At 36.0% G+C, this 25,241-nt stretch overlaps 1 protein-coding gene across 5 annotated transcripts; it reads right to left on the reverse strand.

Moving 5' to 3' along the window:
- Positions 1-153: 153 nt before the first annotated feature.
- On the reverse strand, positions 154-25,107 carry TRAPPC13 (trafficking protein particle complex 13). 5 transcript variants are annotated; one of them, XM_014964915.1, is made up of 13 exons: positions 24,920-25,107; positions 18,316-18,384; positions 17,357-17,456; positions 15,916-16,000; positions 15,104-15,231; positions 14,898-14,970; positions 11,969-12,013; positions 8,520-8,537; positions 6,155-6,288; positions 4,836-5,034; positions 1,629-1,729; positions 587-734; positions 154-489 (listed from the first exon to the last, which is right to left on the reverse strand). In XM_014964915.1, exons 1-13 carry the CDS (start codon positions 24,963-24,965, stop codon positions 385-387), a joined length of 1,251 nt encoding a protein of 416 aa, XP_014820401.1. In that variant the 5' UTR covers positions 24,966-25,107; the 3' UTR covers positions 154-384. The 5 variants fall into 5 exon arrangements, with proteins under 5 accessions (XP_014820401.1, XP_014820399.1, XP_014820402.1 ...); XM_014964913.1 differs by having other exon boundaries at positions 587-737; XM_014964916.1 differs by lacking the exon at positions 8,520-8,537 and having other exon boundaries at positions 265-489; positions 587-737.
- Between the last annotated feature and the right edge of the window lie 134 nt (positions 25,108-25,241).

Genomic DNA, 25,241 nt, shown 5'->3' on the forward strand with positions numbered 1-25,241 from the left:
GAAGCAGTTCTGTCAGAAAAGAAAATTTTAAAACTGTTTAAATATTTAAAAAAAATAATTAAGTCACAAAAATAAGTACAAAGTGCCACTGTTTCACATCAGCCTCACCCCCCTGCCCCAAGGTGCTGTTAATGCAATGTAATTTGCTAGAGCTACACTTTTCAAAAGCTTTATTTTCAGGAGATAAAATGCATATGCACACGTTTTAAAGATTTTTAAACATTCAAAAATGATCAGAAAAATTAAATAACACAGTTACATTTACAGATACTGGGGGGGGTTGGTTTTGTTTGTACACATTTTAATATGATTCAGCTGCAAAAACATCAAGAAGTTGGTCCAAAAAAACCAAAAAAAGCCCAGTAGAAATGCAGAATTTTTTCTTCAGCTCTGTTTGACTTCTGAAGTAACTACACAGACCTGTGCAATATCATCATACTCATATGTTCTCTTCAAAAATGTGTCTGTAAGTCTTAAGCCAGAGACACTCTAGAAAGAGAAAATATTTATAAAAGTTGTTATTAGGAAGAATTACTAAGCTTATAAAACAGTTGTTTATTATCAAAACTGTGCTATGAAGACTTACTTGCAATCCCTGCACTGAAGACAACAACGTCAGTGCAAGATGGAGGGACGAACTTGGGTGCAGCTTTCCAAGTTGCCTTCCTGAAACTCCACACCAGTGGATGGAATTAGTATTGCACATTTCTAAGACCAGATCCATAGTCCTTTCACTGCTAGAGGAAATTGAAAAAAAAAAAAGAATAAACCTGTGGGCTTTCTTTTTAACATTCAAGGGCTGCAGACGTGTAAAAGTTTGATTACTTCATTATTCAGCTTACTATTAAGCAAGCATTTATAAATAGTTATAAGGCAGCAAGCAAGACTCACTGTGAAGTGCAGTAATTCAGTTGCATATAGCTTTGTCCAACACGAGCATCCTGTCATGGGTTTAGCAATACTGGATAGTATAATGCTGCCCACATTTTGGATGCAGCACAAGATTTTCACAAGAAGTATCTGCAGACTTTATCCCTGGCTTCAACTTCTATTTAGAATTACTTTATTTAAACATCACTCTTGCAACCCTTTGGGTAAAGGGCTACCATAGATCTTATTGTAAACACAAATCAAATCAAAGCATGGGTAAAGATGTACAAAAGATTACAGTGACAATGTTTAGCAGGTACCCTAGCAGTGATGCAGAACCAGTAGTAAAATCAGACTGGATACAAATGGCATTGTTTATTCTGATGATATTACTTGTAGTTAAAGAAAATCCTACATATGCACTCATTTTGTTGCTAGATTAAGAAGAACAAAGGTGATTTGTGATTTAAGTATGGGGTGCAATCTTAAATGGTACTGTAGCCAGTTCCATGGAATTCCACTACAGATTTTTGGCAGTCTCCCTAGTTCAAATAGTATTAGCAGATCACAATGGAAGTTTTTTCGTTTCTTTGATATTTTTAAAAATGCTGTTCCAAAAGATGAGTTTCAAGTAGTTTCTTTACTCACAGTAAAGACCAGGTTTGCATTATTTCAGGAGAAAGCATTGAAAAATGAAGCAAAGATAGCTGCAACTAACCCACTCAGGAAAAAGCACAAGAATCACGTGACATCATTACCTGCAATTTGTTATTTTACATGTAATGTCAAAAGGTTCTTCCAAATTCACTGTGTCTGGTATGGTCTCCAAAGAAAGCCTTACATCGCCATATCCAGGAGCCTGAGAAGGTACAAGAACGTATACTCTCAGATGCTGCATAGTGAACCTCAATTTTTTACTACTCAGGTTTGCATTTACAAGTTTTACATTTTCATAAGCTTGGAATAAGAAGAATTTGAAGAAACAAGATTGACTTTTTTTGGTTTTGATTTGTACCCAAAAATAGTGCTCCATTCTCTACTGATGACTACCACCTTGATAGGTTTAACAATTCAGTAGACTAGGATGATCTTTATTACTAAGTTTTTCAGATCGTTCACATCCATAAAGTTTAAATACCCATATACAGTTCCTAAGAAGATCAGCTTTTGTCTAAGACCTCACCATTAGGCAGATAACGGATATACTATGGACAACATAAGTAGAGTTTTCCTGCATAAACCCACCACTATTCCACACCCTAAGAAATAAGAGATTATTCGTTCTCCTTGCCATTTCAGTCCTCCAAATGTCGGCCAAAATAATCAATTGCCACCAGTTAGAAAGGCACATGATACAAATATTTGCCAACTATCCAATTCTGCCAAGAGCCATACACATTTCATATGGTCTACTAACAAACCTATGATAAATATGCTAGTTACTACCAACCAGGGCTTATTCAAGATAATAACATGCAGATAAAAATCTTTCAATTTTCAATGCCCACAAATGACAGACCATAAGGAAAAAAACAAGGGGAAAATTTGTCCTGCCTGACAACACTTAGTTGTGACATGTTCCAATTCTGCTGATAGAAGGATGCTGCAGTAAAAGTTACATTTCCAGCTTGATTAAAAGATATTTCCAAAGAGGTCCAGAAAGCCAGTAACTGACAGGTTGGGGACAGGTTTTACTCATATACAGTTCATTACAGCCCCAAGACAGATGACATTTTAGAAAGCATATTAAATTGGACATTAGAGTGAGCAAAGGGATGCCAAAACAATGGAGACTTCAGACCAGTTGAGCAACATAAATGAGCTTTGAACCTTTCAAGAGAAGTAATTATCCAGCAGTGGAAAAAGGCAAGTATTTTCAGCTGTATTAGGTCACTGGAAGGACTCTACTGGAAAAATTATACCCAGTTTCCTAAACAATGGGGAATTTGAGTAACATTAGATGACTCTTTAAGAGAGATACGTTAAAAAAAACAAACAAACCATCAATAGAAGCAGTATTTCATATAATAAACTTAGCAGCAATTGACCAAATCAAAGATAGAATAAAAGCAGATAAGAAGACCTAAATCAGTACATACCTGTTGGCCTTAACAACAAGATACCTGCCAGAACAGGTGCCTAAATGTAAAGGCCTTCCTTGCAGTAACGTCTCAAGAAGGAACACACTTCTCATCCAAAAATGAGAATTGCTCAGAGTATGGAATCAACTAGAAAACTCCTTGCTTGTGCTACTCAAGAATAATGTTCTTTAACTTTGGACTGGTTCTATTCTAGTCCTGGATGGGATGCCCATGAACCAGTGGAGCACCCTTGCCATAGTGTGGACATGTATGTCTGGTTTAATGTCACACAAAAGATAGTTGTGAATTCCCAGATCACTCCATGAAACCCCTCAAATTACGGTATGTGGGGGTGATCCAGGATACTTATTTCAAAAGTGCATTCCAGATCTGAATCAAAACAGTGACAGAGGGACACAGTACGCATAAAATTCAGGGCCTATGGGGGAAGCATTGCAATGGATTAGGAGGAAAATGATGGAAAGTGAAGGGAGCCTAAAAATGAAACAATCTGATAGCACTTAAAGGATGAGGAGAAGATGAGAGAGAGCTGCACTCCAACTCAAAGGGGAAAAAAACCAAAAACTGTTTGCTGCTTTTCAAAAGACAAATGTTGTTCAAGGTATACAAAATAACTCATGTTTCTCTGTCAATCACTAGCACAAAACAATGATGGATGACTAAAACTAATCCTGGAGTATGGAGGCGTATTAATCACCACTGTGTTTCAAGCGCAATTCTGAAAGGTTCAACAAGAAGGGATGAAGAGCGAGAAAACACTGATTTAGGGAAGGGAAAAAAAATAATGTTTTGAAAGAAATTATAGGAAAGGTCAGTTGAAAATGGGACAGTTTATTACTTAAAAAACAAGCCAAAAGTTGCAAAGTAACAGGAGTAACTAAGTTTAGGAAAAAAAGGGCAGTTTCTAATCTGATGGGTTTATACAGATACTTAACACCACAATTAAAAAACAAATACAAGTTTTAGTGACTTAGCTGTGAATTTCCAGGATCCAGGTTTGCTTGCCTAGGTCCAAGTCAAAGTATTTTTCCTACATTATTGATCAATTTACTAGAAGATGGGGCAGGAGGAGAGATAGGGACAGAAACCCAATTACAGGCTTTGTAAACTCAGACTAAGATTCAATTGTCAAAGTTTTTTTACTTTTCTCCCATATTACACCATCCTCAATTCAAAAGATGCAAATCAGGTTAGGCATTGGAGTAGACAGCTTGTGCTGCAGACTTAAGCAAGCCAGTAATTACAACTTAGAATTCACAAATAATTTTTAAATCAATCAGAATAGATTTCCAATCAAAACCATGGACATGAAATATAAACAGTATTATCTGATACATAAAAATTATTACTTGAAGCTAAAGTGTCTATGAATTGGACAGCAGACTGCTATGTCAACAGCATAATTAAAGGAGTTCTTTTATCAGTGCTTTTCAGTTTGTTGCCAAATGGCATCCAAGAAGTTAATTTTATTGTAACCTCTGTACAAAATACATTGGTTAGTTGATTCTGGCAACTCAAGTGCACAATTCATTAAGTTATGTTGTTCAGTGCTGTGGAAAAAGACAGGCATGTTACGTGCCAGAAAATAAATCCTCAACAAAACAAATAATGTTGCCATTCACAAAAGTAAAAGGAACAAGAATGCATTTTTTCAGCTACAGTCCCTTGGAATAGTGTTTTTTACACATTTCACTGACCAAATATATTTAATAACTTTCTCAAATACTTAAGGAAACATGTGAATTCAGAATGAGGTCCAGAAAGTAAACAGCTTGAACTTTTCCTTCAAGTCATTATTACATTGTTCATTGAGTTACCTTAAAAATGGATGCAAAGTTAAACTGATGCTTAAGTTAAACTTACCATTCTTTGGAGTTGGCTAGTTTGCAGCCTTCCTCGTTCACCCAGATTAGTTTTCCATACAATGTCTAGTTTACCAATAACTGTTACACCTTTTATTACTCCAGCTTTCTCTGCAAATTCTTGTTTTGGTTTTAGGCAGTATAAGTATTGACGTGTATCCATGGGTTGTAAATAAGTCCTTGAACCAAAAGTAGACTCACTAAAAGAAAAAAAACATTGGGTCTTAAACAGTTACTTTTAGAAAACTTAAGAATACAACCTTTTTTTCCATCCCTCACCAGTCTTACTGTGTGTATGTGTTTTATTCATCGCGAAACAGAGAAATTTTTTGTGTTTTCACAACAGAATACAATTCTAGAATTTATGTAGTACCAAGAACAGGGGAAAAAAATTATTCATCTGAGCCAGAGAGAACTGAGGTGAAAATCCACTTTGTTACATTACAATTTATTATTTGGCATCTTAGCATTTAAACAATGATGGTAATTTTACTTCTGCTATTTGGTTCCCTTCAGTAAATCTCAGTGATCGCAAGCTTAAGATTCCCATTCAGGACAAGAACCATTACAGCAGATGCAAACACTTCATAAGAACAACGCTCCTCTAGGCTGCAGGTGAACCCTTTGACAGGCAAGGAAAAGACAGAATTTTTGCTTCAGCGCCCACAGCAGAAGCACCCAAACATCACCTCCTCCAAAAACCCAAGAAACTGCAAAGCACAAACAGCTGAATTTAACTCCTACCCATATATCACAAGCTTTTGTATCCACAACAGTTTACTGAACACAGTAGAGAATTCTTCTCATATTTGGTGTTCTACTAAGTGACACTAAGTGATATTTAATTTATTTCAGCATGACAAACTTTTATATTCTAAGATCCTGTGAGGGTGTTCCACCAATTCACCTTGACTGCTGCCTTGCTAGATCTTGATTAGAACAACTAAAAACAGTTACCAGGCTATCAGAAGGAAGCAAGGGCAAGTCAGATGGGTCCTGTAAGCCTAATTATGTATACACAGATCAAGTCAGAATCAGATGGGGGCTAAATTTAAAATAGGAGATACTGAAGAAGTAGTATATTTTCATGTTATCAGGTCATCCATCCTACCAATATCTGGGGATTGAGTCATTTTCCACTAGGTAGAATGACGAAGTTTTAAGAATAGTTTCTATAAAAAGAAAACTGTAACAGCTTTTCTAGCTGAATACATAACAGGAATTTGATATTTTTAATCAAAGTACCACCTTTCCGTTACAGACAACTTGCTGAGTAATGATTTTATCTCACGAAGTCAAATATCCTGAATCTGAACATACCTTTCCCCTGCTGTGTCAACTGTGTTCAGTTCTGCAACATTGTACATCATAGACGGCTCTAAAGAAACCTTCTCCATAAACATTGGAGAGGTCGTGATATTCTGAATCTGAGCTTCCAGAAACACTTCATCTGTCTGAAAAGAAAACAAGTGCAAGTTATTGAAAACGTGATGAATTTATATTAAAACGAGTAGAGTCCTATTGTCAAAGAAAAAAAAGTCACATGTGTTTAGTTCATGCCTGCAAATCAAATTAATTAATGCAAGAAAAAACCTTAATCCCAGTAACAACAGGAGCAAAAGTGTTAGTCAACAGGTATCTTGCCAAACAATGGATGTGGGATAATTTCACTATGTTCTAGCTATTACTTATTTGTAATGCATTAGATCACCACTTCCCAAGACTTTCATCAACTTAATAGCAACTCAAGTTTGAATCCAACTTATTAAAAAAAGAAAAAATAGAATAAATGGTAAGGAATTGCAGTGCACAATGACATGCCATGCCAGATTACTAGTGCATCAAGCTCTACAAAAAAATTAAAATAAGTGTATGTGTTTTTCTTTAACTGAAGTAAAATAGTTCAGGTACATGCTCAGGGAATTTATTATTACTATAAAACATTGGTGTACTGGCTGAAAAGCAAAAACCAGCCTCTCTTCTCACTCAGCTGCATCACAGCAATGCCAATGGTTACCAGTATTACGTGCATCCACCAATTTAACTGGTGCTCTACCTTCGAGACATCCTGCAAGACATATCTGTTAAATGAAACTTATGCCTGAAGATGGCATATAAGGACCAATTGTAGTATAGGAATGAAAACTATAGACCGTTAAACTTCAGAAGCTGAAAAAAACATTGAACTAGAGATGTGTTTGCCTCACTGCTGCTTTGGCATTGCAGACCAGTGAAGTCACTTTGCAACTGTAAAACCTCAGGATAGAATAATTACAGAAGGCTCAGTCTATGAGACACATAAGCCTCTGGAATACTGAAAAGCAAAGCCAAAGAAATGCCAATTAAAAAAAAAAAAAAGGTTCTACCAAATCTGCATTTACAGGAGTCATTCGGGCAGTTGGACTAAATGATCATTGTAGGTCCCTTCCAACTGAAATATTCTTTCCTAAAAATTTATTATGAAGCAGTTTGGGTATTTTGTTATGATAAATTAAAAAAAAAAAACAAAGCATTTTTATGGGGAGGGTGGAAGGAAGCTTACAGTTTTTTTTAATCAAAGTAAATAAGTTATTTCATTATATATAATGGAGTCCTGCTTGTAAATTACAAAATAAAAGTGGGACAAAATAGTCCAAATATTTTTAGTCTCAAAAGGCATTCTGTTAGAAGAAGAATACAGAATGGTACTGGAACGATTTGTTGTACCTTATAAACATGTTAAACACAAACCAGTTGACAGTATATAAATATATATATATATAGTAATGAAAACTGTGCAAGCGCCATGTGTTACGGACAAACCTCACGCTTGGAGAAGGTGCTGGGAATAACCGCAACTAAGCCATGGCTCTCAGTCATCATTACTACCACCACCTGACTGTCACTTAAATTGATACTGTTTATATCCCATAGATCCATTGCTCAAAGTGTCCATTTACCCGAATTTTAGTTGTTTTCAATGCAGCAACCATAGGCAGAAATTTAGAAAAAGCTAATTTGAAAGGGAAAAGAAAAAACAAGCAGCATAATGAAAAAGCAAATTAGTTTTGTGTTATCCCTAAATTGATTTAGCATCACATTTTTTAAAAAGAGTAAAAACCTTTAAGTACTTCAGAAGAATGCAGTTTATTTTAATACATGGCACACCTTAAAAGTGAAATCAGACTGCAGAAGTACCATTCTAACTCATCAACTGTTACATGCAGTTAAAAGTTGTAAAGCACAGTTCCAGCTAGCAAAAGGAAGGAAGAACATCCAACTGCTGCTCTCTCCTCAAACCCACTGTCTCCACCAACCAGATGTGAAAAGTTGTGTCACAGCTTACACAAGCAGTGCTGTAGTAAAACCTTCATTTCTATGGGTCAAAAGCGGCAAAATTTTAGAAGGGATTAACTCCCATTCTCAAATAATCAATCTAGTCAAATTTTGGTGAGGTGTTTTATAGGAGGACCTCCACCAGCAAGAGTCTCTAATAATCAACTTTTAGTTTCAACAATGGGTATTAAAGAAAGAGCTAACCATTTAAATGATCAGCTGCACATATAAAGATGAGAAAATGTCAGTTCATGATATGCAGAACAAACATTGCTTTTCCATTATGTTTTTAAAAGAATGTTAACAAGCACAGAGGCAGATAGGCAAGTAAAAAAGCATACATATTTATAAAAAAATAAATAAAAATTACCACAGAACTGAGGTCACTCTAATGGGAAAATAAAAAAAAAGAACACATTAGAGAAATTAGAGTTAAATGTTAAAGAAAAAGGAGGCTAACTTTCAAACAAAATGCATTTCTGCATTTTTTTGCACCATCTAAACAAGATAGCATTAGTAAGACAGAAACGTAAACAAAAATGGATGCAAACAAAGATGACAACTACGTTTCTAATAAGTTACAGCTAGTATGGTTACATGGTTTACTAGCTTTGCTTCAGAACCAATCCAAAGTAGAGCCTTAGGCACACAAATCACAGGTAAGATATGGTAGAACAAACTGACCCAAAAAAGAGAGTTAGTTTTTGAGCAAGTTTAAAGTTTGTCTGGAATTTAAATCCATGCAATGGGTTGTATATGAAATGGAAAAACAGTCCATGTTATTTTACAGATAATTTGAAGTATCCACATACATAAGGTCTTAAAAATAATGTGGGAATGTGTTCCAGCAAAGCTGCAATACCGCAGCTTATAACAAAATTTGGCATAACTTAATCAGGAAAAACTCTTCTTTGAATATCCATCATTCCAAAAACTCAATTTAAATTGCAAGCTTTGTTTTCTTAAGTGTCTGCATATTTGTCTCCCTATGCATGTTTGCAGGAACAGGACCTTTTACAGGGCCTTTTCCGAGGCATGCCAAATTCAGCGAGATACTTTCTACAGGCTGGGGCAGGTAATTCAGTCTCAGGGGTGTAGCAGGTTAGGGCGACAGGGCATGCGTTCTATGCACGAATTTCAGTGATCAACTTGATTTGGATGCTACTGCAATACGAGCAACAAGCAAGAAAATTAAGATTCAGCATCATTCCTTGCCTTAGAAAAAAATTACATTATGGATTAAAATTTTAGTAGAAAATAATTTTAGTGACAGACTTTTTGAATAGGTAACATCACATCTGTAATATTAATGGCAACAGTTTAACTGGTTAGTCAACCTTTAATACCTTAACTAATAACTGACACATACCAATTTTTTTCTTCCCTGCTCCCAAAGGTAAGTCTTTCTTAATATTCAGGATGAAGGTCTTGGTGCTTTGACAGCAGCATAATATCACATACAACATCTAACCAAAGACTTATTTCTATGTTTTTAAATTTTATCTTCTGTGGTCACAACAGATAACAGCACTTTAGAATTCAGAATTTACTTTCAGAATTAAAATATAAATGGTACCACATCAGTTTGCTAGGCAAATGAAAATTGCTCAGTTAATATAATCTAAAATCTTAAAGGATTTTTTTTCAGTCAATCATATGGATAACTATGGAAATGGGAGTTGCATAAATTCCTGAACAGGGAGAACAAAAGGCATCAAAGCAGCCTTTTAAAATCTTTACAAGGAGGAAAAAACCAAACAAAACCCCACAAATACCAACTCAGACACCAAAGCTTCTCATAGATCTTTATCATGAGGAATCAGTGGTTAACTGAGGAATGGAGTTTATGAAGTCCTTTATCAAGGCCAATCAGTAAAACAATTTCATAAGAAAAGAATACTTTTGACCCATGTCAGAAGTTTGCCCAGAATTTACCTTAAAGAGGTTTTTATTTCCATGCAGTAGGAAGTGTTTCAGCAAAACCCAAAATTTATACAGAGAGATGGCAACATTTAATTTAAGGTATCTGTCCCTCTTTCCCCCAACATATATTTTCTATCTGAATCATTTATATAATATGCACACAAAATGCAAGTTTATTTTGTTCCCAGAGGAACCTAGTGTTTTAGGATTATTTTTGTTCTTAAATCATAGGAGAAGGCATTTCCAGACATTCCCATATACAGATAACACCAGTTCTATAAAGCACTCGACTATGTGCTTATGTTCTGACCCTACTCAGTATCTCACATGTGGTCAACCTAAGGACTGAAGCCTGTGGCCAAGACAGATGTACCAAGATATTTTTAAGAAAAAATTTCTCTTTTCTTCTGTACTATGATATTTAAATCACTTATGACCTATGCCTTGTTTTATCCTCCCTCTACATAAATTACACTCTATATATTATATGGCTCCTAATTTACATGTTGCTCATTCACAGCAGAGGGAAAATCTTTATGGAAAATTTCCTGCACAACTCTAAACAATACAGATCTTTCCACCTGGAATACTCGTATATAGACCAGAAATTCTTGTCTGTTGTTTCTGTTTTCTATTTTCTTTATTGACACTCTCAGGAAGGGGAACCAATATACCTTTCACACCTCTCTAGCCATTATCTTGCATGATGGACCCCAGCTGCGACTATGATGGAGATTAATATTTAGAAAAATACATCGGAAGACTCTCTGCTTTCTACATGCAAATTCATAGCACATATCTGCTTAGTTAAGAAAAAAGAGGAGAATAAAATATTTTCTACTTAGCTTAACACAAGCTATTTCTCAAATTGGCAAAATTCCATACATTTTCTTCTCCTCTCACTGACACTTTTTTTCTCTCCTATGTACTATTCACTGCAACACAAAACGCCTACAACTTCACTCTATCTTTTAAACTATTTCAAATAAACTGTTTATGAATACTGATGAAGGTTTTCGATTAAATGACTAGCAGTGTAATAGCTGGCCATATTGCAGGGATTATGGAAAGAGTTTAACACTCATAATGGAAGCTCTCAAAATACTTTGCAAGTATCAGTCTGAACTTCATACAAATGATGCAGAATATGATACTCACAAAATTAAGCTACTTCCTCAGTAGTGATAATGATGAAGACAACTGTCCCAACTTCCTATGTAATGAGTTATTGTGGAAGTTTATACCCTACAACAGATAAATGTAATACATATATCCACAGGGAATGCTGTATGTAATTTGTAAGAGTTTCCACTATCTGTGTCACCTTCAGTTAAAATTCTTCCCATAAATAGCCAAAGACAGATGCCTAGGTATGTCCAAATAAATATACAAGACATATAAGGTCATTAGTTTTGAAGCACTGTGTATAACTGCCACAAACCTAAACATTAAATTATTGAACAGAGGGGTCGTGTTTACCTTGGGGAAGTTTCACTGTTCAATAATTTAAATTTCCCAATCTAGTAAATTATTATCCATTTTGTGGACAATTAATCTCCCTTACAGTAAGCATTCTATCAACCTAAATATACAAGCAATAACTGGAAATATTTGAGTTCAGGGGAAAGCAAAAAATATGCAAAATTGCTGGTCAATTGCATTAAGGTCCTCACATGTCTGCCTTAGTTACCAGCTCTTTTCCCCTTCCTCAAAAGAATATCTATTTTTACACAAAATTATACTAAGCACCACCTATTTTTTCCCCTTTAGAACTGATCATTTTTTCTCACGAACATGTGTGGTTAAGAAGCTCTTTGAATTTAATCTAACAGCTTAATGTGAAGTAATAAGGCCAGCACACCAAAACAAACCCAAATATACACAGCTCTCACTTACCTCAGCGTTGTAGAATTTGGTTTTCACATCTAGCGGCTTAAGAACCTGAATGAAATAGAAAAAGATAGACTGACAATTGGTTTCTGAGATGACTTCACCATAAAGGCATAAGTTAAACTTCACTTATTTGTTAGTAAGTGCTAGGATCTTTACTAAAGTGTTATTTCATTTTTTATCTTACACAGAACAGGTACATAATGGAATCTATGATACAATCAGCTAAAGCCTCACAATTCAGAGTATATACTTGCTGCTTCTTATTTGCACACTTGACTGCTTCGCTATGGAGTGGTTTTCTCAGACTGAAAACAAATATTTCTCCACCTAAGCACTGGCCTCTCACAGAACCAGACAAATTCAGTGCACTAAGTAAATCCATGTCTTTAAGATAACATTATATCCATCTTGTATCCTGAAGTGGTCTGCACTTGCTTTCAAGAATGAGTAAGAACAATGTAATATTTACAAGTCCTTCAATGTTCTGCATCAAATAAGAGTTGCTAAGGGCTTCTCTAAAAAATGAAGTAGAGAACTACTCATGTGACTTAAGTAACAAACCATTACTAGGCTTCACTTCCTTCTTGAAAACACAGCTGTTACAAGAAATAAAAAGCCAATAAATCACTTTAATCGCATGATATTAAATCAGCAAGAGAAAACATTTTGATGAGATAAAAGGTGATAATAAAGCGTTGGTTCTTAAGTGCACATTTACACATTCAAACCTGAAATGGATATACACTTATGTAACTGAAAGAAATAATCTTCTATTACACTTGTAATGAAACTAATTTGACTTATCTTGCTGAAGACATTTAGTTACCTTCACACAGGGAAATTTTTGTTTACATATGAGTGTATTGCATCCTGAGACACATCTAAACTTCCAAGTTGTGAATAAATACTTTAGCCCTGAAGAATTAAAGATTAAAAAGTAATCTTCATAGAGATTTTTGCATTATAACAGGCATAATGTTCAAATCTCTCAAGTCATCATAACTATCTCTCTTTAGTCAGAAAAGTCAAATTTTTAATTTAGGTGTTTTTTGATTGGTTTTTTCCACCAAATACTTTGCTTCAGTGAGCTTCCTATTAATTCCCCTAAATGCTGATGTTTTCTCACTTTTTGATAAACAAAGTCTTTCCATCCATTCCAGTAAATTTCAAGTGTAAAAAAATACTAAGTGTCAAACCAACTGTAACACTAGTTCAACTAGTTCAACTTAAAGATACTAGAAAACATAACTGAAAAAGTTGAGACTAAGTCAAAGAGAAAATGCTTTTTTTTTTTTGGTTATAGAATAGCCGGTGGCACCTTGATCACTAGCAGCTATCAATTCCTTCTGTAGAGACATTGCTCAGTTTTCTGTAACCATTCTTTTTGTTCGTTCTCAGATTTTCTAGCTGGTGTCTCCACGTCAAGTTTAAAAAATAACAACCAAAATTGCTCAGTGAAGTGTTTTTCTCACAATGAATCAGAGAGTATTTATAGGGTAGTGTTAAAGTGTATATATACTTTTTGAGCAGGTTTTATGCCTCCTCCTTTCAAGGAAGAGCTTCTAATTTGACAGACAGCTGGTCTTAGCTTTAAGGTTGCCTGTGTTGGATTCAGTTTAAGAGTACAGAATTTACAATATGCATGTAAACCCCTGAAAAACGTGTACAATTAAGTTTCTGTATCAAATTGACAGCTTGAACAAGGCAAGAAGAACAGTATGGAAGGGAGAGAAGATGAGAACTGGAAGCCTGCAGGTGTGGTCAGAGATCAGAGAAGGCCTAGGAGGGACAGAATACTGAACTCCTGGGGAACAAAGAATGGAGAAACTGAAAGCAAATCAATTTCACAATGAGAGCAAGATAAAACACACAAAGACAAAAATCAGCTTCAATAAAGATGAAGAAACACTGAACCCAGAGTTCTGGGTTCAGAGGATATTATAACATGAAAACTGATAGGCAGTGATTTCCCAGGGATTGCTTGGAATCATCTTTGGCTAATCAATATCTGCCATTTCAAGGCCCACAAGTACTAACAGCGCTCAGGTGTTCTTTATCTATAGTGCATGGCAATTCAGCCTTCTAAAGACTGAAATGCTTTTTTCTTAAGTATCTAGGTAGAATACTAGAAAAGAGCAAAATGAAATCACTTGAAACTTAGAAAGGATAAAGGTGTCTGTACTGCCAGACACTCTGTATTTAAAAATGTATTCAGTAAAGTATGTCACCTAATCCTCCATTCTAGGGGAGAGAGCCCACACTTACCCAAGTATGAGCATATTTCTTTAAAAAATAAACATCCATTAAATAGTCAGCTAAAATAGACCCTTTCCTGCCCAAACCAGTCCACAGATAATAATTTCCTGCTTTCCTCAGTCACTCTAATCTTAGGTCTTAAAATTTGTATGGTGGAACAAAAGGTTTCGACTCTATCAATTACTTCTGTGGACATTAGATACAACACATTAGATTGTTTTTTAAAGTAATCTAAGCAAAGCAATCAACTAAATTCCAATTTAAAAAAGGTTACCCATAGTAAAAAGAAAAATCAGAATTTTACAATCTAAACTCCAAGGTTAGATGTGTCAAAATCAGAATGAACAATACTTATTCTGTTTAAAAATAATCACAAAGTTGGCTGCTATAAAAATGTTTTCTTTAAAGAGTAGGGTTTTGTTTTGGGTTCCCCCCCCGCCCTTCTCAACAAATTAATAGAAGTTACAAGATGTAATACTTAGTATTTCTGAAATGTTTAACTGCATGGTAATTAGAAACTATCAGCTCATGTGAAGTTTGAATGGATGGTTTTTATCGATTCACTTTTAAAATCTAACAGATTTTTAGTATGTAGAAGTGCTTTTGAAGCATCAAATGTTTTAATTGCATTTTCCAGATTCACCCACTTAATAGAATAGAATACTTCACGCGATACCTGAAATTTGAAGAACTTTCTGAAGTACATCTTCTCTCCTGTTTGTGTAGTGTAACTTACTGCACAAACTAAGCTGAAAAAAAATATTTAAAAAAATTTTGAATAACTTTAAATTTTGTGCCTATATCAAAGCAGCAAAGGAATAGCACGAATGTGCTGCACTTTCATTTAAGCTCATTTAATCACAGAAAAATTTAAAATCTTACATGTGTGTTCCTATCTCTTTTACTTCATGATGGATCACATCATCAATACAACAGTCAGGTTTAAGTTCTGCCACTGCAGCACTAGAAGCTGAAAGGTTCAAGCGCTGAGAACTTGTCTGAAGATCAGCCTGGACACAGAGAAGCAAATCATTGGTTAGAAATGCAGCTGCTTAAAGCAGTCTAAAGAGACATAACTTCTGTTATAAAGTACTAGGCTTCACTGAGCATTTTACACCTTCAGTGCTTTTATACATATAATTCAAAGCTAAAGGTAAGTTCTAAGATATACATGAACTGTCCAACCCTTTAACAGGCAGCTTATAAAAATCTCTATTTACTTTTTACATTGAGTTTCATAATGACTTCAGGAATTTCTATTCTCAACGTATCATTCGGTTCAGCAGAAAATGCAAATACCTGATATACTAGAAAAGAACTAATTTGAAATATCAGAAAAAGGCAAGTCAATGCATGCTTCACAGATACTTGCTTTGAAGACCTCACTGAAAATGCAAGTAAGAAAATATAACTCTGTTTTTTTAGTGGTGGAAGTTTTGCTACACCAGTCCTCCAGAGCAGCTTTATAACATGTCCATTTTTAAGATACATTTCTAGTTTTTAATTTTAAAATATTTCTATCATAATTTCTATTTTTGTGTCCTATTATTTCCAAGTTTATTTTCTGGTTTGGAAAAAGTGACAGGTATTTCCTAAAGTCTCTATGTTAGCATTAAACGCACAAGAATTTGTCAGAAACCATACCCACATTTTATTTTTTTATAAATCCAGTAATTAGGTTTATCTTCACATACCTTCACCAGTATGTCCTTGACAACTTGGTTACTATCATTGTGTACACTAATGTAACTGGAAAATGTCTCTCCCAGAAATATATTTCTGTGTTAAAAAAAATTAAAATGTTTAGTAAGAGTTATTTAAAAAAAAGGGGGTTCAGCGAAACATTCTGTAAATTTTAATTAAAATATATATACACACACGTGTTTGCCAGATCACATCCCAGAACTACATTGGCATTTTCACACCCATACTTCTAAACATCATCCCTCTAAGACAAACAATTTCAAAAAAGAACAAGTCAAATTTTTTTCTAGATAAAAATCTAAGAAGAATAAGAAGATGGCTTACAGCACCCACAAAATCACTGTAATAAACTCTGTTAGCATAAGATGTGGTTTATAGTAGTGCATTACATTAGAAATTCTTCTACAGCTGCACATTTTTTGAACTGTCAATCCTTATCACATTTAGAGTCGGGCTGCAGACAATGAACATGAGGCAGTAGAAATTTATGTATTACGTCACACTATAAATCAAGCCACAGACTATTTTTATGACAACTGAACATCTCACTGATAACTATGATGTTCAAAAAGAAAGAAAAGTAACAAACACATTATCATTACGTGATGATGAAATTCAACAAGGGCATGTCTAGGGTGCTGCACCTGGGGAGGAATAACCCCATGCCCTGGTACAGGCTGGGGGCTGACCTGCTGGGGAGCAGCTCTGTGGAAAAAGACCTGTGAGTTCTGGTGGACAACAGGGTGGCCATGAGCCAGCAATGTGCCCTTGTGGCCAAGAAGGCCAATGGCATCCTGGGGTGCATCAAGAACAATGTGGCCAGCAGGTCGAGGGAGGTTATCCTGCCCCTCTACTCTGCCCTTGTGAGGCCGTAGTTGAAGTACTGTGTCCAGTTCTGGGCTCCTCAGTTCAAGAAGGACAGGGAAGTGCTGGAGAGGGTACAGCAGAGGGCCACAAAGATGATTAGGGGCCTGGAACATCTCTTATGGGGAAAGGCTGAGGGACTCGGGTCTTTTTAGTCTGGAGAAGACTGAGGGGAGACCTGATCAATGCTTACAAATACTTAAAGAGCGGGTGCCAAGAGGATGGGGCCAGTCTTTTTTCAGTGGTTCCCAGTGACAGGACAAGAGGAAATGGGCACAAACTTGAATATAGGAAGTTCCACGTAAACATGAGGAGGAACTTCTTTAAGGGTGGCAGAGCACTGGAACAGGCTGCCCCTCTGGAAAGGTGGTGGAGTCTCCATCTCTGGAGACATTCAAAACCCGCCTTGGACACATTCCTGTGCAACCTGCTCTAGGTGGAGCTGCTTTGGCAGGAGGGTTAGACTAGACGATCTCCAGAGGTCCCTTCCAACCCCATATCATTCTGTGATTCTGTGAATAAATGAATCCTAAACCCTGCATTAGAGTTACAATAATTCATTCTTACCCAAAGTTTTGAGGCAAAGTCAGCATTTCTCCTAGCATCAAAGCTTCTGCTCCCTTTACAGTAGAAGGATCATCTTTCATGAGTTGATTAAACAGATTACCTGTAGAAATATCAAATTACTACTATCTAAATATTTGTTAAGTCTAACGCTTTGTCTACATTCAAGTTATGACAATCACTTATTTAGATGCACTTTATTTTAGACATACTAATTTTATATCCAACTTGTTTAGGGCTGAAATACATATCTATAGGCCTACCTACAAATTCCAACTTACTTCCGGGCACTTGTGTCCAATAAATCATTCAGTATACATACCGAAGGGTGCAATCCCAAAGACATTGCTCAAATTAACACTGAAGGGAAATTCTGAGTAAAGCATATTACGTAACAGAACTAAACAATCCCACTTACTTTCTTTCCCCGCTTCCTTTGCATTTCCACACAATCCTCTTTTCTTGAATCTTTCCTTTACCGCTTTCTCATACTTCTAGACTGCAACTATTACTGGAGAACAACCCAGGGATTTCCAATTTATGACTGTACACCAAGCATAACACAATTCAAAAGCAGTGATTCTTGCAAAATAATTTTCCATAGAACATTCATATCTTTGCTCTAGTTACCACGGCATTTTCTCCAGATAAAGAAGATAGTAAAGACAAACTTGCTACAATTACACATTTCTCTCTCATAACTGCCTTCCATCTTGTGTGCTAATTGCTCAGATTTTGAGGTCAAATGTTTACAATACCATCACCAAGCTTTCAAAGCTGCAGGTCAAGAGTTGTAGAGATCACCTTAGTATCTTCCTGTAGATTACAATCTGAAGCAGCAATATTCCTAATCTATGGGAGGTTGTAAGACTCCTCTGACATCTAAGTCTCAGAAGCTTGCACTGCTTAAACCTAATAATATGCAATACATACATAATAATCAGTTAGTAGAAAAGACATACCTGGCAAATCTCTTTCTTCACAAGTCACCGGAATATTAGTGAATAAAGTAGGTTTGGTTAGCCTCATCACTGCAAAAATCAGAAAATAAATTATAGGTAAATGAAACAAGTTTATTTATTTCTTGTAAGTGTAATTTTGTCTTGCTCTCCTTCCAGCAAAAAAAACCCACAACCACCAAATCTTAGCCTGAAAAAGGGTAACACCTTTTCCAATCACCTGGTGTTTTTCAACATAAATTCCCTGCTACTCTGATATACATAAGCACTGGTGATGCCATTGCTCCTTCTTGCTTTATCCCCCTGGTGTGCTAACATATGCTTTCAATCTTATGCACTAATGGTCTTGTACCTGTTACATTTAAGTGCTTTGTGCACTTGAGGAGAAGTGCACCAGTTTCATTTTTTGTGGCCTCTTCTAGGCTAAGCACCTGTTCTATGATTCTGGGACATGATGACTAGTACAGACCCTTTCAAATTCCAAGCTACAAAGCATTGCATTTACATCCTAATCTCCCAAATACATGCAAGATAGAGTTACAACTCTAAAAGACTACATAACTTATACAACCACTTTTCTTTTAGTCACAAACTTTAAGCTCAAACCAGCCAAACCATCACAAAAACCCCAGGAACACACAAGAAAATATTTTATCAAATCTGACAAAATAAAAATCATTAAGATCTTGCTACTAAAGAACCTCTACTTAAAAACTGCTATTTTCAATGGCTATTTTAGATCAGAATACTCAGAACTACATTATTTTTATTTGTATTACAGATTTAATATGTCACATCTTAAATTAATTCCCCCCTATTCATATAAAGCAATAGCCCTAATCTCGCATATAGGATCTCATGAGAGCAATCATAATGTTACAAATGCTAAACTTTGTTCTGTAAGTGGTGATCTAGATATGTAAAAATAATTGATTTGTTTTTCTTTGAAATTTAACAAACATAAAACTGTACACTTTCTGAAAACTAAAATAAAAGGATTTTTCTTGACTACAAGTTAATCAACATCCTTGCACTGACACATGTATTGTGCTTTTATCTTTATTGTACTTCTGTACATCTTTCAGCATTCACTGTTTACAGTTGTGTAAAATATTCAATTACTTCAACATATTTTTTGGTGTAGTGGGTTATATTGGTGAACTTATACTACCATACAGCAGACCTATGAAGGATAGCATCGGCATAAACCAATCTCAGTTTTCACATAATAAAGATAATGCCTTCCCTTTGTTACTGTGAAAAGTTGAAAAATTATCTCTGAAGGTTAAAACCACAAGGTAAATAAAATCCTCAAAATATACAAACTGGAGTAAATAGTGAACCAGATTCAACACTGAAAATGAAAAAGGTATACAGTGAATTATACAGTGTGCATGAATCAAGCATTTCTGGAAAAATACAAAATGAAAGTTTGGATTTCAGCTTGCACATTGGTGCTACCCAAGACTAATCATTCTGTAGAGAAACCAAATGTGGTGTTCATTTTTTATTACATGACAGTTACCAAGTTGAAATGTCCACAGCTAGCTCTGCATGTATCATTATTCGTGTACAAGCTAACCCAAAGCAGCAGAAAACTGACAGCTACCACTGAACAATGACACTGATCTCTCCTGTTTAGTAATATGTTTGATTAACTCTTTTGTTGGTATATTAAATAAATATAGTGGAACTGTACTATTGGTGGTTACTTAATTTTATTCAAACCTACAGTAAGCCCAAGTACTATAAACTAATACTTGCTGACTGTTTCTAAAGGAACAGTTACATATCAACTTAAGTCTGCTTAAGACAATAAATAAATAATTAAATAGATCATGGAGTTAAGTCAAAACACAAATAAATTAATATATGTAGGTTATCATATTTAATTGGACTACTAAATTAGTATTAGAAATTAATGTATCTTTGCAGGATGACCTCATCTTTTTAAGATCCTAGACACAAAATACAACATGAAATAAAACTCAAATCACACTGCATTCTACTCCATTATATCTTTAAAAATGCTAATGCACTTAGAAGCTTTGTTACTATTGGTGTTAAGCTCAGAAAAGTTATTTCCATGAAATAACTTCGTTATATAAGCTTTAAAACTAATAATGATCCTCTCTAGACAGTATTTTACATTAATTTTGCTAGGTAGTAACATTAAACGTCAGAAACACCCCAAATACCAATACAAGACCCCCTTAACAATGTTTAGAAATACATGTCAATGACCCAAACTGAGCAGTGTCCTTAATTTTAAACTACAAAAAGATATGTAATAGCTATAACAAGGTATAGTTATTCCAACGTAAGGATGTCATCAAAAGAAAAGTGTAAGTAAAAATCCAAGGGGGTTTTATTCAGTTTTTACAGAGGGATTTCCTTTATGCTTATGTGCACTTTTATTTGACCAATGTTAATTATAATCTAAAAAAATATATCTACAAATACCATTCAGTTATTTCCCCCCTTTTCCAGATGCCACAGACCTTGAGACCTCCAGCTACAGCGAAATTATGTGGAGTTTCTAAGGGTGCCTAAGAGAAATATGCACCCTTGCAGTCATATCGATTCGATTTTTAATTGCTCTACTGACTCTCCAAACATTGAATTTCAGCAGAGACAGCATGACCTTGAAACACTTTATTTTCAGGTGACAAAAAGTCACACTAAACTCAATCTTTTATCACCCCAAAACACATTCAAATCCTCAGACACTTTTACCTTCCATAATGACAACAGAGAGAGGTTTACAGATAGAGGTACAATTTCTTAATTTACTGACCTGTAGCTGGAAGTTTGTGCTTTTTTCCAAATATAATTAGAGACAAAAGACCAGAAACATCAGGAAAAAAAAATAATCTTATTACCACATTCATAAAACAGCAAATGCTAAGTTGTTCATTATTTTTCAGCATGCAACTTCCGCTGAAGCTTTCATTAGTATTTCTTGTAAAATATGGATAACATCACTAAGACAGTGATACATGCAATACATGTACATTCTACATGCAATAGAAAGTAAGTTTGTATTTCACTTGAGGACTACACCTTCATTAAGAAAACCCCACACACTACTTTCAGGAAATAGTAAGATCTCAAATGTCTCGGTGTCAAAAATCATTACAGATCCTTATAGCAACTGTAAAAACTCACTTTGAAATTAGGAGAAGGGAGAATATTTTTAAAAGGCACAGTGACGATATACTTAGCTTGATTAAAAGCATAAAATTTATTATCTGACATAACTTGCCATAATAGTCTGGAATTTTTATTTTTGTGTTTTTTTTTCCTTTTAGACTACCAAGGTAGAGAAAAGCTACATAATGCAGTCCTAAGCCAAACAGAAACTTACTAATCTTAATAGAAGTATCATAAGCCTCCTGGCAAAAGAAAGTTAAATAAATATATTACAGTTTAAAAAAACTGTACAAAAGTAATATTAAGTGGTTTTCTGCTTGGTAATTCATCAGTCGTTGTAAAGTTTGTATATTCTAAGCTGCTTAAAAACTCTAATACTTCAGACAGCAATTTTATTATGAAACTATCTTACAATTATAAACTAAATATAGTTCCAAATTTATGCACAAGCAAATTCATTTTATCAGTAAGACTTAGCTTTTCCCTCAGAATATTTCTCACATATTCACAGTATAATATATCACAGAAAATCCATATCTGTCCCACAGATCTTTGGATAGTAGCATTGCAAGATGGCAGTTCATTCTGCTTGATGAGTCTATTCAGTTTTATCCAGATGTCCTCCAAATTCTGATTATTACAAATAGACTGTTCAATTGTCCACTTTGCTCTATAAAATGCATGCAGTTTTAGTCTTTCCAAATTGTTTTGCAGTTCTTGGGATAAAGGAAGAATCTTTTCTTTAAGCTTAGGGCTAGGGAGAGAGACACTCCAAGACCTTTTCAATTTTTGTTTTCCATTAGATGGTGGTTCTCCTTGATTCTCCAAGTTAATTGGTCTGTAACCAGCCCGTGCTTGGATTAAAGTCTGTCCGTGTTTCACATTAGACTGAAACTCAGGGAGATTTTTTGTGCAGTCATAATCAGGAGATCCTGTACCATATTCTGAAGGTGTAGAAAGCTGTTTCAACTCTTCTGCTTCCTCACAAGAAATAACAGGTGGCTGCTTTTTTGGTTTGAGAGGAAGTTGGTATATATCATTTGGAAACCAGGGTGTAAATCTTGGTAACTGACGAATGGGAAACTCCTTCACTGCTGCTTCTGCAAATTTCTGCAGTTTTATTAGATCTCTCTGATGTGGTCGATAATGCAAGACCACTTCCATGCTTGTTACAGTAGGAATCCAGTTACTCTTAAGAAAAGGAACAGTCTCTTGATTAGGATTCTCATATCTAGACTGAAAGATCTTATTTACAAGAATTTCCTTGCCCCGTGCTGCAAAGATCAGTGGAAAACAGGACCTAAAGCAGAAGTATTATAAAAAAATAAGATACTACCATACTAAGAAAAACATTGCCAGGATATTTTACAAAAAAAGCAACATGTAGCAAAAATAAGCGAGATATATAGCAGAACATTCTACTTTACCCAGGTGAACATTAGCAACTGTTTTCCATCATTACCAGCATAACTTTAGTACACTGAATATTATCCGTATGCACACAGTTTACTCCACACTGTCCTTCCCATAAATGTTTACTCTTACTGTCACCATCTTATATCTGCCATCCATCTGTTATTATTCTTGCTATATTGTTGTGATGCATATTAAAAGACATACAATTACTACTGCCTATTTTCTCATTTTAAAAAAAGTGTTTTCCTCCTACACTTCAACATTTTCTGCCAGGGCATATAGATCGACTAGAAAACATATGTGGTACAAACATCCTTCCCGAAACAGTACTGACCATATAGCAGTTTTTGAAGTCACAGGTTGAAAGGGAAATGCTACAGGCAAATGGAAGCTGTGTGCTTCCATTTAATGTAAGAACTACACGTTTAGTTTTAATCTCAGAGCTTCTGAGCAATACATGCAGCCAACCTTTTAGTCCCTAACTAAAAAATCTGGTAATTCCTTAATTTAGTAGACTTTTAGAATAACTAAAAGATTAATTAAATCCTTAACAACTTTATACTTTCATATATTATTGCCTTCTTTCACACAAATATTAGATTAAATCTGTGCACAGAGAACTACAAAAACTACTGTGAAACATAACATGCACTCTCCTACTCTCCTATTTTTTGCCCTAAAAAGCTTGCAATTGCTTCAGGTTCCCTGCCAGAGATCAGCGATATACAATGATACTAAAATCAATAAACTCTAGGATTGCTTAATCATTTACACTGTCAAGACTTTGTTTAAAATAGATACAATACAAAGAAATCCTGATACCTTTCTCACTTCTTTTGCAAAATCTACAGCCTGGGCACTGCACCAAATTCAATAGAAGCCCAAGGAATATATTCATTTCTTACAAAAGCAAAATGATCCATCATAAAACTTTTTGCTTTGAATAAATTACTATCAAAATGCATTATTAATGTCAGCTAATGATGTTCTCAGGTTTCTGGCTTCATTTTATGTATGTATACATACATGAAAAAGGGCTTCTTGATCTTTGAATTATGGTTAACAGATTTTACTATGACATACAGACACCATTAAAACCTTTTCTCACGGAGTTATAAAACTACTAAATGGGCAGAAAATGAGCTCTGAAATCATCTGCACACCTGCACTACTTTATCCATCTGAGCAGTCTCACTGACTTACAATACTTGCAGAATTGAGATTTTAACCAACTATTTATTACTCTTACTTATCTAGCAACATTTATTTCATAAAAAAACACTTAAAAAAAAAAGGAAGTAAATATTATATTCAGTCTGCTGCTTGAAACAAGATGAATGTAGATTGAGGCTTTCGGTGTTTCAGTTGCTGACTTACTGCTACCCAAATGCCAGCAGAAATGATCAAATTCCCTTACCGGGCTCTCTTGACCTCTGTATTAATTCTGCAGTGTATGCAAGAGACATATGTGTTTTTATTTTCGCTATTTGTGACTCCTGAATCAATGATGTAAGCCCAGTAGCTGTGCGTTAAACACGAAATTAACGGGGCAAAAACTATTAGAAGGGGGGTTGGTTGGTCAACCCACCAAACGGGACAGCAGGGAACTGGAAAGGACATTTTTAGAATAGGTTCTCTTCTCAGGGATATATTAACCACTTATATAAGTATATATCAGTATATAAGTGATGAAAGCCTTATGCAAAGCGCAGATAACACGCAGCCGCCGCGATGGCCCCACAGCCCTGCGCGGGGCCCTCTGTCACTCACAGGCCCCCGTTTCCCGGCCGCCCCCCCCCTCACCGCTCCGGCCGGGCCGCTCCCTCTCCTTCTGAAGCGGAGGAAGGAAAAAACGATCTCCTCTCCGGAGACGTTATTCCACCGCCGGCTGACAACCCGGAGACCGCGCTGCCTCCCCCCCCAACCCCATCCCACCGCAGCGCTCCTGAGGGCCGGCTCCAGGGCAGGGAGCGGGCCGAGGGCAGGGCCGGCAGACGCCGCGGCAGGAGCGGGCACCGTCAGGCAACGCTGTCAGTACCTTTCAGAGCCAGCAAGTGCTCCTGCTTGGGCTGGTTGACGTCCATGGCGCCGGCCTTCACCCCCGCGGCAGGGCAGGCGGGCCAAAACGCCGCCGGGCGGCAGAAAGGCTTCGGCTAGGAGAGACGGGAGGAACCTACGCGCAAGGCCCGGGCGCCATAAATACCGGCGGGCCGGGAAACGGCTGTCCCAGCATGCAACTCGTCGCCGCCACGCTGACTACAGCCCCCAGAAGGCCCCGGGGCGAGTGGGCTGAGGGTGCCACCGCCCCATCCGCCTTTGCAGGCTGGGATATGTAGTCCTACAGAAGCCCGGGGGCAGCG

The sequence above is a fragment of the Calidris pugnax genome, unplaced genomic scaffold, assembly GCF_001431845.1.
Source record: "Calidris pugnax isolate Ruff unplaced genomic scaffold, ASM143184v1 scaffold273, whole genome shotgun sequence".
Taxonomy (NCBI): domain Eukaryota; kingdom Metazoa; phylum Chordata; class Aves; order Charadriiformes; family Scolopacidae; genus Calidris; species Calidris pugnax.